The sequence below is a fragment of the Salmo salar genome, chromosome 03 (genome assembly GCF_965601325.2).
Source record: "Salmo salar chromosome 03, fSalSal1, whole genome shotgun sequence".
Taxonomy (NCBI): Eukaryota; Metazoa; Chordata; class Actinopteri; order Salmoniformes; family Salmonidae; genus Salmo; species Salmo salar.
The window spans coordinates 22,768,425-22,784,180 of record NC_138293.1 but is presented as its reverse complement, the minus strand read 5'-3'; the positions used below and the strand labels follow the sequence as shown (position 1 = coordinate 22,784,180).

Below are 15,756 nucleotides of genomic sequence, written 5' to 3'. Positions count from 1 at the left end.
TTCTTTTGATTTTCCCATGATGTCAAGCACAGTTTGAAGGTAGGCCTTGAAATACATCCACAGGTACACCTCCAATTGAATCAAATGGTGTCAATTAGCCTATCAGAAGCTTCTAAAGCCATGACATCATTTTCTGGAATTTTCCAAGCTGTTTAAAGGCACAGTCAACTTAGTGTATGTAAACTTCTGACCCACTGGAATTGTGATACAGTGAATTAAGAGAAATAATCTGACTGTAAACAATTGGGAAAATTACTTGTCGTGCACAAAGTATATGTCCTAACCGGCTTGCCAAAACTATAGTTTGTTAACAAGAAATTTGTGGCGTGGTTGAAAAACGAGTTTTAATGACTCCAGCCTAAGTGTATGTAAACTTCCGACTTCAACTGTATGTGAAACATCACAGCAAATAGAACAAAAAATGGATGGTGTTAAGAGATAGATGGAGGGGTTGAGTGGAGCTGTAGGGTGGGATTAAAAACGGGTGGTAATAGTTAATAATAACTATCAGATAGAGCACAACTGATTGGGATAAAGAGGAGACAGTATTGACATCCTCACGAGAGCAAAGTAATTGTTCTGCCAATTCCATACACAAGAAGACTCACAAGCTATAAGACTGTAGTGGAGGGTTGTGGTAAAAGCTCTACTATTAGAGCCCTGAAAGTCCTGAGGTAAAGGAGCATGTCTGTAACAGTTACTCTCCACTGGCTGTTGTGAGAAAAGGGTCCAGCGCAGCATCCAACCCAGTCCAGCACACGACAGGCTCAGTCATTCCACCTGCTTTACACAGTGACGGTCCCTGTGGACCCTCCTCAACCACAGGCAGAGTCGATGGACAACAAATAGTTTACTATTATCACCTGGGTACTCCCAGAGCCTTCAGAAACATCACATTCAGCATGACCTCCCATCGTCTTCACTGTGAGCTCCTTGACGCTTCCGAGGCTGTGGTGGTCCATTTATGCTGTCAAACTGGCTCACAAGGAGATGAGGAGCGGTTAAGTGTCAGGTTGTCAGGGAATAAGCACTCTGATGAGAAAGACACGGCTGTGTGAGCTTCTGACGTGGCGGCAGCTGATTCGTCACCGTCACCCATTTCCATTTCATGGGCTTCGGTTTCATCACTTCTGCTGCTGGCTGCTACCCTCCGAGTCATTCTCCCTCCATCAAACCCCACGTCACGAACGAACACAGATGGACTGACGGCTAAGGAGTTACGGTTAAATCCACCTGAGCCAAAGCTTACAGACAGAGGCAGCTTGAGGAATGGATAATCCACATTGTGTAGGCTAGGCTACTCCTTTTGCAATCCACACCCAATAGGCCTTTAGGTGTGACTTAGATTAGCCTATGTTAAAGTAATACACCAATATCCATAATCTAGTTACAAGTTTAAAGTCATAGTTGGAGCAAAACGCTTTAATGGAAAACCTTAGTAATGATTCTCAGCTGTGGGCAATTCATGAGGCTGTGAGTATTCAAGAGGGAGACGTTTACTTTGTTTGTGTCTTTCTTCAGTTTGATACAATAATGGAACAAGCCCCTTTGCTTTGAATTGCACGCGTCTGTTTGCCCGGGTCATATTTCACAAACGCTGCATTACAAGTTCAGTGGACTCTGTCCAGTCAAGCACACACACACACACACACACACACACACACACACACACACACACCAAGACCAAGTTGAAATCTGACATCAAAACCAAACGAGTGCCACTGAGACCAAGACAGGAGGAACGACAAACCCATAATCCAGTCATGCAATTCTACAATTCCCCACTCTCCTGCTCACATCTGACCTGGCTGCTATAGAAACTGGGCAGACGTCACTGACTACTGTGTCAATGCTTCAGAGCATTTCAGGTCCGCTTGACCTTTCCCAATAAAAAGCCTCGGTGCCTCCCTCCCTCCGTCACTGAGGGGAGAGATTCACTTTTCCCCAGTAGCCTGATGGGAAATGTTATTTTGGGGAGGATGTGAATCATAATTAACTATAGATGGGGGAGGAGTTTGTCACCGTCATAGTGGACAGAGCACACAGCATGGTTTTATTGCTCTCGTTAGGCAAACGGCCAGAGAAGCTTTCGTTTGTTGACCGGGATAGGTCAAAGTCCCTTGTATACTAAACACAGTTTGGACTGTGACGTTTAAGTTCCTTGCTCAGAACACATGAAAGTTGGTGGTTCCTTTTAACATGAGTCTTCAATATTCCCAGGTAAGAAGTTTTAGGTTGTAGTTATTATAGGACTCTCTCTCTCAATACCATTTGTATTTCATATACCTTTGACTATTGGATGTTCTTATAGGCACTTTAGTATTGCCAGTGTAACAGTATAGCTTCCGTCCCACTCCTCGCCCCTACCTGGGCTCAAACCAGGAACACATCGACGACAGCCACGCTCGAAGCATTGTTATCCATCGCGCCACAAAAGCCGCGGCCCTTGCAGAGCAAGGGGAACAACTACTTCAAGGTCTCAGAGCGAGTGACGTCACCGATTGAAACGCTATTAGCGTGCACCCTGCTAACTAGCTAGCCATTTCACATCGGTTACACCAGCCTAATCTCGGGAGTTGATAGGCTTGAAGTCATAAACAGCTCAATGCTTGAAGCACAGAGAAGAGCTGCTGGCAAACGCACGAAAGTGCTGCTTGAATGAATGCTTACGAGCCTGCTGCTGCCTACCACCGTCTCAGTCAGACTGCTCTATCAAATATCAAATCATAGACTTAATTATAACATAATAACACAGAAATACGAGCCTAAGATCATTAATATGGTCAAATCCGGAAACTATCATTTCGAAAACAAAACGTTTATTCTTTCAGTGAAATACGGAATCGTTGCGTATTTTATCTAACGGGTGGCATCCCTAAGTCTAAATATTGCTGTTACATTGCACAACCTTCAATGTTATGTCATAATTACGTAAAATTCGGGCACATTCGTTCGCAACGAGCCATGCGGCCCAAACTGTTGCATATACCTTGACTCCGCGTGCAATGAACGCAAGAGAAGTGACACAATTTCCCTAGTTTAATATTGCCTGCTAACCTGGATTTCTTTTAACTAAATATGCAGGTTTAAAAAAAATATACTTCTGTGTATTGATTTTAAGAAAGGCATTGATGTTTATGGTTAAGTACATTCGTGCAACGATTGTGCTTTTTTCGCAAATGCGCTTTTGTTAAATCCTCCCCCGTTTGGCGAAGTTGGCTGTCTTTGTTAGGAAGAAATAGTCTTCACACAGTTCGCAACGAGCTAGGCAGCCCAGACTGCTGCATATACCCTGACTCTGTTGCAACAGAAGTGACACAATTTCCCTAGTTAAAAGAAATTCATGTTAGCAGGCAATATTAACTAAATATGCAGGTTTAAAAATATATACTTGTGAATTGATTTTAAGAAAGGCGTTGATATTTAGGTACACATTGGTGCAACGACAGTGCTTTTTCTTGCGAATGCGCTTGTTAAAACTTGTTAGGGATATGGGGCAGTACTCGGATTTTTGGATGACTGAGGTGTCCAAAGTAAACTGCCTGTTACTCAGGCCCAGAAGCTAGGATATGCATATGCATGGTAGTATGGGATAGAAAACTCTAAAGTTTCTAAAACTTAAAATTGTCTGTGAGTATAACAGAACTGATTTGGCAGGTGAAAACCCGAGGACCAATTTGTTATGTTGACCTGCCAGCCAATTCCAAGCTTATGCTGTTGAAACCAAAGACTTCTGCCTCCCAAATTGCAGTTCCTATGGCTTCCACTAGATGTCAACAGTCTTTATACATGGTTTCAGGCTTGTATTCTGAAAAACCAACGAGGAATAGTTGTTTATACGCAGGAAGTCCCATGGCAAAACTAGTCTCATTGCGCGCATAACCGAGAGAGCGCGCTGCATTCTTTTCCTTTCCTTTTGAAAATAGTTTGCTCCGTATTAAATATTATCGTTTATTTAAACATTAGAGTACCTAATAATGAATTAGAAACGTAATTTGATTTGTTTGGACAAACTTCACTGGTAACTTTTGGAACTCCTGCGTCTGCATTCTGAACGGGTGGATTACTGAACTCCATGACGCCTACTAAACAGACTATTTGGGATATAAAGAAGGAATTTATCAAACAAAAACGACCATTCATTGTGTTCCTGGGACTCTTGTGATTGCGATCAGAGGAAGATCTTCAAAGGTAAGTCACTTATTTTATTGCTACTTGGGATTTTGTGACGCCTGTGCTTGTTTGGATAATATGCTGTTGTGGGGCGTTGACCTCAGATAATCGAATGCTGTGCTTTCGCCGTAAAGCCTTTTTGAAATCCGACGATGCGGTTCGATTGCCAAGATTCTAAGCTAAAGAATCATGTATGACACTTGTATTATCATGAAGGTTTAATATAATACATTGACTTTGTTGTCCTTAAGCCATTTTAAAAGGCACAACTTTGGAAGTATGCTTGGGGTCATTGTCCATTTGCGACCAAGCTTTAACTTCCTGATTGATGTCCCTCCTGCAGCAAAGTACCCCCACCCCCGTGCTTCACGGTTGGGATGATGTTCTTCGGCTTGCAAGCCTCCCCCCTTTTCCTCCAAAACATAATGATGGTCCTTATGGAAAAATAGTTATCTTTTTGTTTCATCAGACCAGAGGACATTTCTCCAAAAAGTACAATCTTTGTCCCCATGTGCAGTTGCAAACCGTAATCTGGCTTTTTTTTAATGGCAGTTTTGGAGCAGTGTCTTCTTCCTTGCTGAGCGGCCTTTCAGGTTATGTCAATGTAGGACTCGTTTTACTGTGGATAGAGATACTTTTGTACCCGTTTCCTCCAGCACCTTCATAAGGTCCTTTGCTGTTGTTCTGGGATTGATTTGCACTTTTCGCATCAAAGTACATTCATCTCTAGGAGACAGAATGCGTCTCCTTCCTGAGCGGTATGATGGCTGCGTGGTCCCATGGTTGTTTATACTTGCGTACTATTGTTTATGCAGATGAACGTGGTACCTTCAGGCATTTGGAAATTGCTCCCAAGGATGAACCAGACTTGTGGAGGGTTCACAATTTTGTTTGAGGTCTTGGCTGATTTATTTGGATTTTCCCATGATATCAAGCACCGTTTGAAGGTAGGCCTTGAAATACATCCACAGGTACACCTCCAATTGACTCAAATTATGTCAATTAGCCTATCATGAGCTTCTAAAACCATGACATCATTTTCTGGAATTTTCCAAGCTGTTTACAGGCCCAGTCAACTTAGTGCATGTAAACTTCTGACCCACTAGAATTTTTATACAGTGAATTATAAGTGAAATAATCTGTCTGTAAACAATTGTTGAAAAATTACTTGTGTCATGGACAAAGTAGATGTCCTAACAGACTTGCCAAAACTATAATTTGTTAACCTCTCTAGGGTATGTGGGACCTACGTAACAGCCAGTGTAATCCCGTGGCGCGTTATTCAAAAAACCTCAAAAATGCAAAAACTTCAATTTTTCAAACATATGACTATTTTACACCATTTTAAAGACAAGACTCTCGTTAATCTAACCACACTGTCCGATTTCAAAAAGGCTTTACAACGAAAGCAAAACATTAGATTATGTCAGCAGAGTACCCAGCCAGAAATAATCAGACACCCATTTTTCAAGCTAGCATATAATGTCACATAAACCCAAACCACAGCTAAATGCAGCACTAACCTTTGATGATCTTCATCAGATGACAACCCTAGGACATTGTTATACAATACATGCATGTTTTGTTCAATCAAGTTCATATTTATATCAAAAACCAGCGTTTTACATTAGCATGTGACTAGCATGTGACTAGCATTCCCACCGAACACTGCCGGTGAATTTACTAAATTACTCACGATAAACGTTCACAAAAAGCATAACAATTATTTTAAGAATTATAGATACAGAACTCCTCTATGCACTCGATATGTCAGATTTTCAAATAGCTTTTCGGTGAAAGCACATTTTGCAATATTCTCAGTAGATAGCCCGGCATCACAGGGCTAGCTATTTAGACACTCAGCAAGTTTAGCACTCACCAAAGTCAGATTTACTATAAGAAAAATGTTATTACCTTTGCTGTCTTTGTCAGAATGCACTCCCAGGACTTCTACCTCAATAACAAATGTTGGTTTGGTTCAAAATAATCCATAGTTATATCCAAACAGCGGCGTTTTGTTCGTGCGTTCAAGACACTATCCGAAAGGGTAAATAAGGGTGACGAGCATGGCGCAATTCGTGACAAAAAATGTCTAAATATTCCATTACCGTACTTCGAAGCATGTCAACCGCTGTTTAAAATCAATTTTTATGCCATTTTTCTCATAAAAAAGCGATAATATTCCGACCGGGAATCTGCGTTTAGGTAAACAGACGAAAGAAAATAAAGCATTCGGTCGACTCGGGCTAAGCCCATAGTACTCTGATCGGCCACTTGCCAAAAGCGATAATGTGTTTCAGCCAGAGGCTGCCTCGATATCATTCAGCTTTTCCCGGGCTCTGAGAGCCTATGGGAGACGTAGGAAGTGTCACCTTAGAGCAAAGATCCTCAGTCTTCAATAAAAAGAGCCAAGATGAAACACAACTTGTCAGACAGGCCACTTCCTGCATGGAATCTTCTCAGGTTTTGGCCTGCCATTTGAGTTCTGTTATACTCAGACACCATTCAAACAGTTTTAGAAACTTTAGGGTGTTTTCTATCCAAAGCCAATAATTATATGCATATTCTAGTTACTGGGCAGGAGTAGTAACCAGATTAAATCGGGTACGTTTTTTATCCGGCCGTGTCAATACTGCCCCCTAGCCCTAACAGGTTAACAAGAAATTTGTGGAGTGGTTGAAAAATGCGTTTTAATGACTCCAACCTAAGTTTATGCAAACTTCCGACTTCAACTGTACATAGCCTAGTTTGAGGATGAAATAGCCATCACCTGCCATACAGCGCGAGAGCAGCTCCTCAAAAAGCTGGTACTGGAATGAAACGTGCTTTTGTAATCTGTCATTGTGCAACAAATAACAATTCTAAATGTAATTGTGTGTTAGACTGTTTTGATGGCCACGATTAAAAATAACTACTATTTTTATTCCTCAATCTCAACTCGTAATTAAAGCGCTCCTCCCATTCGAGTGCATAGGCTATAGTCAACAGTAGGCAGGCTATCAGCATGTCACCATCACTTTGCAATGTGAGCTTGAGGCAGTATAATTGTTTGAAACCTGAATGCTTTACTTTACTTCAAATAATGAGGCATGTCTTACCTTGCTTCCAATTGGCCTAGCCGAAATCCAGCCATAGAAATGTGGTGGTAATTATTTTACAAAGACTTCCACGTGGCATTAACCAGCATTTCTCTTTTGTTCTATTGGTTTTCAGATCAAACTTCTTTCTTGGTCCAGAAGCCAAAGGCACAATCCTAGTCATATTAGAAAGCCATCCTAGTTATTGCTATTAGATTCCCCCTCCTAAGTTTCTAACACATGGAGCCGCTCACAATAGGTGCGTTGTTTAGAAGTGTGTTTTCCTGCAAACTGCATCTTGGCAAATGTTTGAAAATGACCCATGTCAACAAAAACTTGATTGTTGACATGCAAAACATTTTGGGATGATATCAACAATGGACTAATGAAACAAATACCAAAATATAGTTTTGGGTGGAGTTCTCTTTTAATGAAAAATGTCAGTTTCTTGTATGCTTGCATATAATTTTCTGTTGGTTACGTCATTTTACTGTTTGGAAAAAATGTAATCGACAAACGGTTATTAATGAGGGTTGGTTGGTCAGTAGCAAAATTGACGAAAATGTGCATTTCTAGTTCAGATGATAGAGAGGTAGTTTTTGTTACAGGTATAAGTATTGGGTACCTACCAGATGAGAGCTCTCTTTTGGTTCTTGTACTTGCTGCACCTGTGGTTCAGCTACAACTTTTGTATCCTGGTCAGAAGTCATGAGCCGTCTACTTCTTGGCTCCTCAGGGAGAAGTCTCTTTGTCACCAAGTAAGCTGTGGATAGAGAAACAAATACGCTTACCAAGGTTCTATTCATTAGTGCACACCATTGCAAAAAACTAAACCAAACCAAGTGTTTATTGGACAAATTCAGGTAGCTGCCTCCCTGTTTCGACCCATTTTATTTCTGTGAATTACGCACAGGGAATACTCTACAACAACCAATGCTGTAGCTCACCATGGAAGTCCAAATAAATATTTCCTTAAGTTTAAAATGTATTAATTACTAACAGAGATCATCAACTAGATTTTTACGCTTTTTACTTGAGCAGATGGTCGGGGGACCGGAACATAATTACAAAGAATGAATTAGTAGACTGCAAATTGACCATAAGAAGCCCAAACATATCAGATTTTTTTAAAGATCAAATTTCAAACCGTGCTTACATTTGTATATGATCACATGCCTCTCTCAATTATGAGTGGGAATACATTCCCAAAATTAAAATCACTTGGAGCTGATTTCCTGATGTGTTTTTAGTCTACAGTACCAGTCAAAAGTTTGAAAACACCTACTCATTCATAGGTTTTTCTTTATTTTTACTATTTTCTACATTGTAGAATAATAATGACAAACTATGAAATAACACATATGGAATCATGTAGTAACCAAAAAGAATGAAGAATCTCAAATATATTATTTTATTTGTTTAACAAAGAAGCCACCCTTTACCTAGCTGAATAAAGGTTAAATTAAAAAAAATGTGCCTTGACAGCTTTGCACATTCCAACAACGAAAATTAAACAACTTATTTTACTCAGAAAACTTAGGGGGCCAAATAAAAGAAAGCCACAAGATGGGGAACCCTGCTGGACATACCGATGAGTGTCAACAAAACTTAAACAATCTATAAGAAAAAAAGCATAAACACCATTGGAAATGTCCTTCTATCCAGTAGCTCCCATTTGTAAAGAAATGATAATTGCCCAACAATCAAATCCCTGTCTAACATGAGCTCTCATTGTGTTTGCAAACAAAACAGAAAAAGAATGGCATGTCTGTATAGCATACGACCTTTGATCTACATGCTCAATCCCACAGACAGTGAGAACTCTGCTAAACAGGCCAGTGTAATTGACTACACAGATCAGTATTGCACGATATACCAACATGTACGTACTTTTTCCATACAAGAACATAAAGAAACACTTCTGTACTAGAATGTTTTACTTTTGGTAATTCTGTAAAATGTGTCTCACGTTCTACTAATAAAATAAAAAAAATAGCAGCAAGCACCCCTGGGCAGAGGATTGCACCCAGGGAAGTGAAATGTACTCTGGGAATCATGGTACGCCATGTAAACTCCATTGTATTTTTAAGGTGTGTAGACAACTGCAACAAGCTTCAGAAATGAGCTTCAAAGCATTGTTGTTTTGGAAGCAAACTATTCACGTAATACTCTGGCAGTCTCTATGGGGGTGCCACAGGGTTCAATTCTTGGGCTGACTCTTTTCTCTGTACACATCAATGATGTCGCTCTTGCTGCTGGTGAGTCTCTGATCCACCTCTACGCAGACGACAACATTCTGTATACTTCTGGCCCTTCTTTGGACACTGTTAACTACCCTCCAGACAAGCTTCAATGCCATACAACTCGCCTTCCGTGGCCTCCAACTGCTCTTAAATACAAGTAAAATTAAATGCATGCTCTTCAACCGATTGCTGCATGTACCTGCCCGCCCGTCCAGCATCACTACTCTGGACGGTTCTGACTTAGAATATGTGGACAACTACAAATACCTAGGTGTCTGGTTAGACTAAACTCTCCTTCCAGACTCACATCAAACATCTCCAATCCAAAGTGAAATCTAGAATTGGCTTCCTATTTCGCAACAAAGCATCTTTCACTCATGCTGCCAAACATACCCTCGTAAAACTGACCATCCTACCGATCCTCGACTTTGGCGATGTAATTTACAAAATGGCCTCCAATACCCTACTCAATAAATTGGATGCAGTCTATCACAGTGCCATCCGTTTTGTCACCAAAGCCCCATATACTACCCACCACTGCGACCTGTACGCTCTCGTTGGCTGGCCCTCGCTTCATACTTGTCGCCAAACCCACTGGCTCCAGGTCATTTACAAGACCCTGCTAGGTAAAGTTCCCCCTTATCTCAGCTCGCTGGTCACCATAGCAGCACCCACCTGTAGCACGCGCTCCAGCAGGTATATCTCTCTGGTCACCCCCAAAGCCAATTCCTTCTTCGGTCGCCTCTCCTTCCAGTTCTCTGCTGCCAATGACTGGAACGAACTACAAAAATCTCTAAAACTGGAAACACTTATCTCCCTCACTAGCTTTAAGCACCAGCTGTCAGAGCAGCTCACAGATTACTGCACCTGTACATAGCCCATCTATAATTTAGCCCAAACAACTACCTCTTCCCCGAGTGCATTTATTTCTTTTTGCTCCTTTGCACCCCATTATTTATTTTTCTACTTTGCACTTTCTTCCACTGCAAATCTACCATTCCAGTGTTTTACTTGCTACATTGTATTTACTTGGCCACCTTTTTTTGCCTTTACCTCCCTTATCTCACCTCATTTGCTCACTTTGTATATAGACCTATTTTCCTACTGTATTATTGACTGTGTTTGTTTTACTCCATGTGTAACTCTGTGTTGTTGTATGTGTCAAACTGCTTTGCTTTATCTTGGCCAGGTCGCAATTGTAAATGAGAACTTGTTCTCAACTTGCCTTCCTGGTTAAATAAAGGTGAAATAAAATAAATAAATACATTAAAATTATTTAGCTATAATGAGTAATGAATGTAATTTCACACAATATTGCAGCCATAGATGAGCAAATTAACCCTCATGTATCAAATTACATTTTAAAACATCTTAAATGTAATTGGAAAATTGTCTGCTCCGTCTCCAATATGGTTTTGCATGATTTTGCAAGGAAAATAAAAGGTATTCTGTAATTTAATATGGTGTTTTATTTTTGCAAGAAATTGAATAAAATATGTTTCAGATAGCAACAATTTTCCTTATGCAAAACCATATCACTGTATATAGACTTTTCTATTGTGTTATTGACTGTACGTTTGTTTATCCCATGTGTAACTCTTGTTTTTGGCACACTGCTTTGCTTTATCTTGGCCAGGTCGCAGTTGTAAATGAGAACTTGTTCTCAACTGGCCTACCTGGTTAAATAAAAGTGAAATAAATATATTTTTTAAATATTGTTCAACGTTTAAAAAAACAAAGCCCAGTGGTTATTCTGTGACTAGATAATACACTTTATGTTTTTATTGCCACGGTATTGTTTCTGTATCAGTCTATCATTTTGATATTGAGTATCGTTTCTGTATCAAGTATTATGATACTAAACCTGGTATCAATGTCGAAGTCCAAAACTTGGTATCGTGACAAAACACAGATGCTTTTCCATCAAGCAAGCCACAACAAGGCACACTACAGTTATGAAAGCAATTGAGAGATCCTTGCCAACTGTTGCAAGATCCCCACACTATTATTTAACAACTCTCATACTTTATATTGCGTCATCATGGACATATTTGGCATATATGGCCCTAACTGGTTATCGTTTTAATGTTGACCATGTATATAACTGTCTATTAGTCTATTCCTGCTCATTCTGTGAGAAACAGAAGCTAGATGCTATCTGAAAGGTGGCCAAATACCTAAGAGTTTACAGAAAGTGCTAACTTTGCTCTATCAACTGCCCCTGTGGATTCGACAAGCCAATAGATTAAATTTATATAAACCTGTTGCCATTCTGCTGACTGATGTGTATCTGTGTTTTAGGACTGTGCTGTTGTACAATACGCAAGCAAGCATAGTTCTGGTCTCCACAAGAACTGCCATTTTAGCACAAATATTTTCACTACATAATGCGGTGGTGACTGCAATACATTAAGCTTAAGATCACTTTATTGGTCAATTGCACACAAGGTCAACCGAAATGTTAACTTTGGCTTTTAACCCAACCACTCCGAAAGACACATTGTGTGTGGGGGGTTAAGTACCTTGGTCAAGAGCACAACAACAGGCAGTGGCATCTAGGATTTGATACCAGCACAACCTTTCTGGTTGCCAGCTCACTTCCCACCAGATTTTTCACAATAGGACGCAGGATTCTAACTGGAAACTCTCCAGGTGCTGGCTCTCCTCTCTATGGGCTAGGATACCTGTCGCCCCCAAAGTGATAGATGATATGTTTGGTAGAGCCTACCAGTGGTTGTCAACAGTTCACAAGTTCCAATTGAACATCCCCCACATCAGTGTAAACAGACAATTTGACTATTCCATCTTTGATTGGTACTACCCAACTTGTTTGCACTATGCATTTGCACTTAGTTTTGGTATTCTCAGTACATTTCAAGAAAAGTCATAGGGAGACTACAGTCTAACAAGGAGGATTCATAGTGTGTGTGTGTGTGTGTACAGGATGACGGTTAACCTAGCTACCTGACTAGTTAGGGCAATGTTTAAAAACTTGCCAATTAGACAGTGGATAACGGGGTGCGTTCAGCAGGAACCAACGTTGAGATAGAAATATGCTATGTAGAACAAACATGCATCTGACACGTAGAATAAGGAAACAATTAAGCTCTTTTCGTGGCATTTATATCTGCAACGTCCGGCTACTGAACGTGGCCGTGGTAACTTGGGTGGCAGTCTGCTCTCTTGCCAACTCCCCACTGAATTGTGAAAAGAACACAAGCAGATCTGGGACCAGGCTAGAATCGTGGTGGCATGTGACTGCCACCTAGCAAATAACAATAAAGCAAAGCAGAGTCAAGCCAGTTAAACTACAAAGTTGACACAAATTGCTAGAAGAAACAGATGCCATCACCAACAATCAGTGAAAGATGGCGACCTCCGGCGTGATTCATGTCCTCCAACCCCCTCGCATCGTTGATGGAGACTTGTCCAACGGCAAAACGGATAGACTTCAACTCTTAATGTGCACCAGACGCTGCAGCCATGCATGAGACTTGTCAAAGCCCGCCAGTTTAGCAAGCAATCATTTTAATTACTAACAATCATTATAATAATTATTTGGCTAACTCAACCACTTCATACTAGTTTAGGTAGCAACAAGATACGACGTGGTAAGACGTAGCTAAAGTAGGTAGCTTGCTACGTTGGCTAAGTTAGTTACTGTTAGCTATGCAATGCTAAAAACAACGCACATCAAGCAACCCGTTACTGTAGATGGCTAGTACAGTAGGTAGCCAGACACTTCAGTTCACTGGCTAGTTAACGTTAGCTACGAGGCCAACGTTTTTGCCAAATATTATAAGTGTACCAACAACATCGAGTCGACGAGCGAACTGGCTAGCAGATAGCAAGCGCGTTAGTTAGCAATGCACGATACTCACCTTTCAGCTCTCACTGCACGGCGATGCAGACTGGTGGTAAGCAAGGCCTTGAATTGGCTTCCAGGCTGAATACGCACAGTATTAAAGCGAGCTAGTTACGAATTAGCTATGATTAACTACTTAGCCGGTGTCTTCGAATGAGCAATAACAAACTGTTGATGGCTAAAAATAATACCCGCCCTTTTAAATCTCAGAAAACTAAATATCGTAGCTAACCTTAGCTTTCCCAACTAGCAATGCAAGCTAGCAAATCAACAGAAATGTAACTATTCACTTTGCACTTCAACTTGTTTTGTTCAGTCGGACTAAAATAATATTATTCTTCGAAATTGATCGAACGACGGTTCTTCGAGTGGGAAAGTGGATATGGAACATCAACTCAGAACTCTTAAAATACTGGATTTAACTTGAAGCGTTCGCTTGCTAGCTGGATCAACGATATACCAGTGGGGAATGGAGAAATTGCAGTTTCCCTTCCCTTTGGGAGTAGTTCAGACACCATCGAACGCAAAGCCAAAGCTGTCACAAAAGCAAGGAACTCCCGCCTCCTACCACAATATACATGCCCCTCGGTTGGTCGAAATTCAGTGGCTCACGGATCCACTCGTGATCGACCGTGTGGATCACAGGCCACATGGGCGTGGATTGGTTGAATTTAAAGGGTTGTACTGTATTATAAAGAAATCAGAAATGTTGTTTAAAAAATCTAGTCTAATTTATTGGTCTCCGACAATTCCATCAATGCTAGGTATACATGAAACTAGGAGATCAGCACCCCAAATCAAAGTTGAAAGACATTCAACTTTAGAAATATTAATCCAATTTATATACTGCCTCCTCAATTAAATACATATCAACAAAGTAGCTGGCCTAGATAGAATGGAACCCACATTTATAAAGTGGTCTGCTAATGTTATAATGTATTCTCTAGCAGATCGATTCAACATGTCTTTAACGACTGGTGAAATACCTTTTGTTTGGAAATGTGCCTGACTGACTGAAACTCCTTAGATCGAAATAACTACAGACAAATATCAGCAATCTGTTCAATAGTAAAACATATCTGAGAAATTAATACATTCCCAAATGTATCAGTACCTAGATACATTTTGTTGAATTTCACCCTTTCAATCATGCTTTAGACCTAACCATTCTGCCACTCCAGCATTAGTGAAACGTACTGATGATATACATTCTTAGTCAGACCAAGGCAAACTACTTGTGTCATCTTGATTTCTACAATTGTAAAGCGACTTTGGATCCTTGAAAAGCGCTAAGTCCCAATCTATTATTATTATTTATTCATCAAAAGCATTTGATTTAGTTGATGATTCTATCTTACTAGGAAAACTTCAATACTTTGGTTTCACTAACAGATCACTAAACTGGTTCCATGCATATCTTAGCAATAGAAAACAATGTGTTGGCATCCTGAGTGGCGCAGCAGTCTAACATGTTGACCACACTGCTCATTGCAAAATAAATGTACACATACATTCAATCATTGCACCCACACTGCTCGCGCACGTCAACAAGCATCTGCGAGGGTCTGAACTTGGTTCTATTTGTGAAGCTAGACACGCTGCAAGTCCCACCTCTCCCATCTCCTTATTGGTTTTCAGGAGGTCCACACTCCAGTCCAGTTGGTAGTGGTAATGCACCTTAAAGTTGGTTGCCAACCACCATAAAAAGTCCAAAGAAGAAGAAGAATCCTGAAGGAGGAGAGATTACTAGAAACAAACTCAGTTTACCCTTTTATCTGTGGATTAATTATCAGAGTAGAGGACCTTGTGTATTTTAGGTAAAATAACAACCCAATGTTTATATCCCAGGACAAGTCAGCTAGCAACAGCAACAATTAATCCACAGATAAACGGCTAAACCGAGTTAGTTTCTAGTAATCTCTCCTCCTTCAGGCTTCTTCTTCTTCGGACTTTGTATGGCAGTTGGCAACCAACTTCAAGGTGCATTACCAGTACCTACTGGACTGGAGTGTGAACCTCAGTTTATCTTTCAATCTATGCGCCTAAAAACCAATGAGGAGATGGGAGAGGCGGGCTTGCAGCGCATCAAGTGTCACAGATAGAACCAAGTTCTATTTTAGTGCCTGGCTACGCAGACGCTCGTTGACGAGCGCCGGCAGTGTGGGTGCAATGAATGAATAACATGTATGTGTAAATGTATTTTGCAACGCAGTGTGGTCAACATGTATGGCACTGCATCACAGTGCTTGAGGCATCACTACAGACCGGGTTCGATCCCAGGCTGTGTCACAACTGGCCGTGACCAGGAGTCCTATAGGCAGTGGTGGAAAAACTACCCAATTGCCATACTTGAGTAAAAGTAAAGATACCTTAATAGAAAATAACTCAAGTAAAAGTG

The 15,756-nt window shown here is 40.7% G+C and overlaps 1 protein-coding gene across 5 annotated transcripts in view; it reads right to left on the bottom strand.

Annotated features, from left to right (window-relative positions):
• The window catches only part of LOC106599484 (la-related protein 4B), a 34,931-nt gene extending 21,029 nt beyond the window's left edge, over positions 1 to 13,902 (bottom strand). For 4 of the 5 annotated variants that reach the window (XM_045714638.2, XM_082973355.1, XM_082973354.1 and 1 more), the window contains exons 1-2: positions 13,375 to 13,902; positions 7,880 to 8,013 (exon numbers count right to left, since the gene is read on the bottom strand). In XM_045714638.2, the coding sequence (XP_045570594.2) occupies positions 7,880 to 7,960 (81 nt within the window). In that variant the 5' untranslated portion in view covers positions 7,961 to 8,013; positions 13,375 to 13,902. Of the gene's footprint in view, positions 1 to 7,879; positions 8,014 to 10,168; positions 13,318 to 13,374 lie in introns of those variants that run through there. The other variant, XM_014190745.3, reaches the window with a different exon arrangement.
• Positions 13,903 to 15,756: the final 1,854 nt, after the last annotated feature.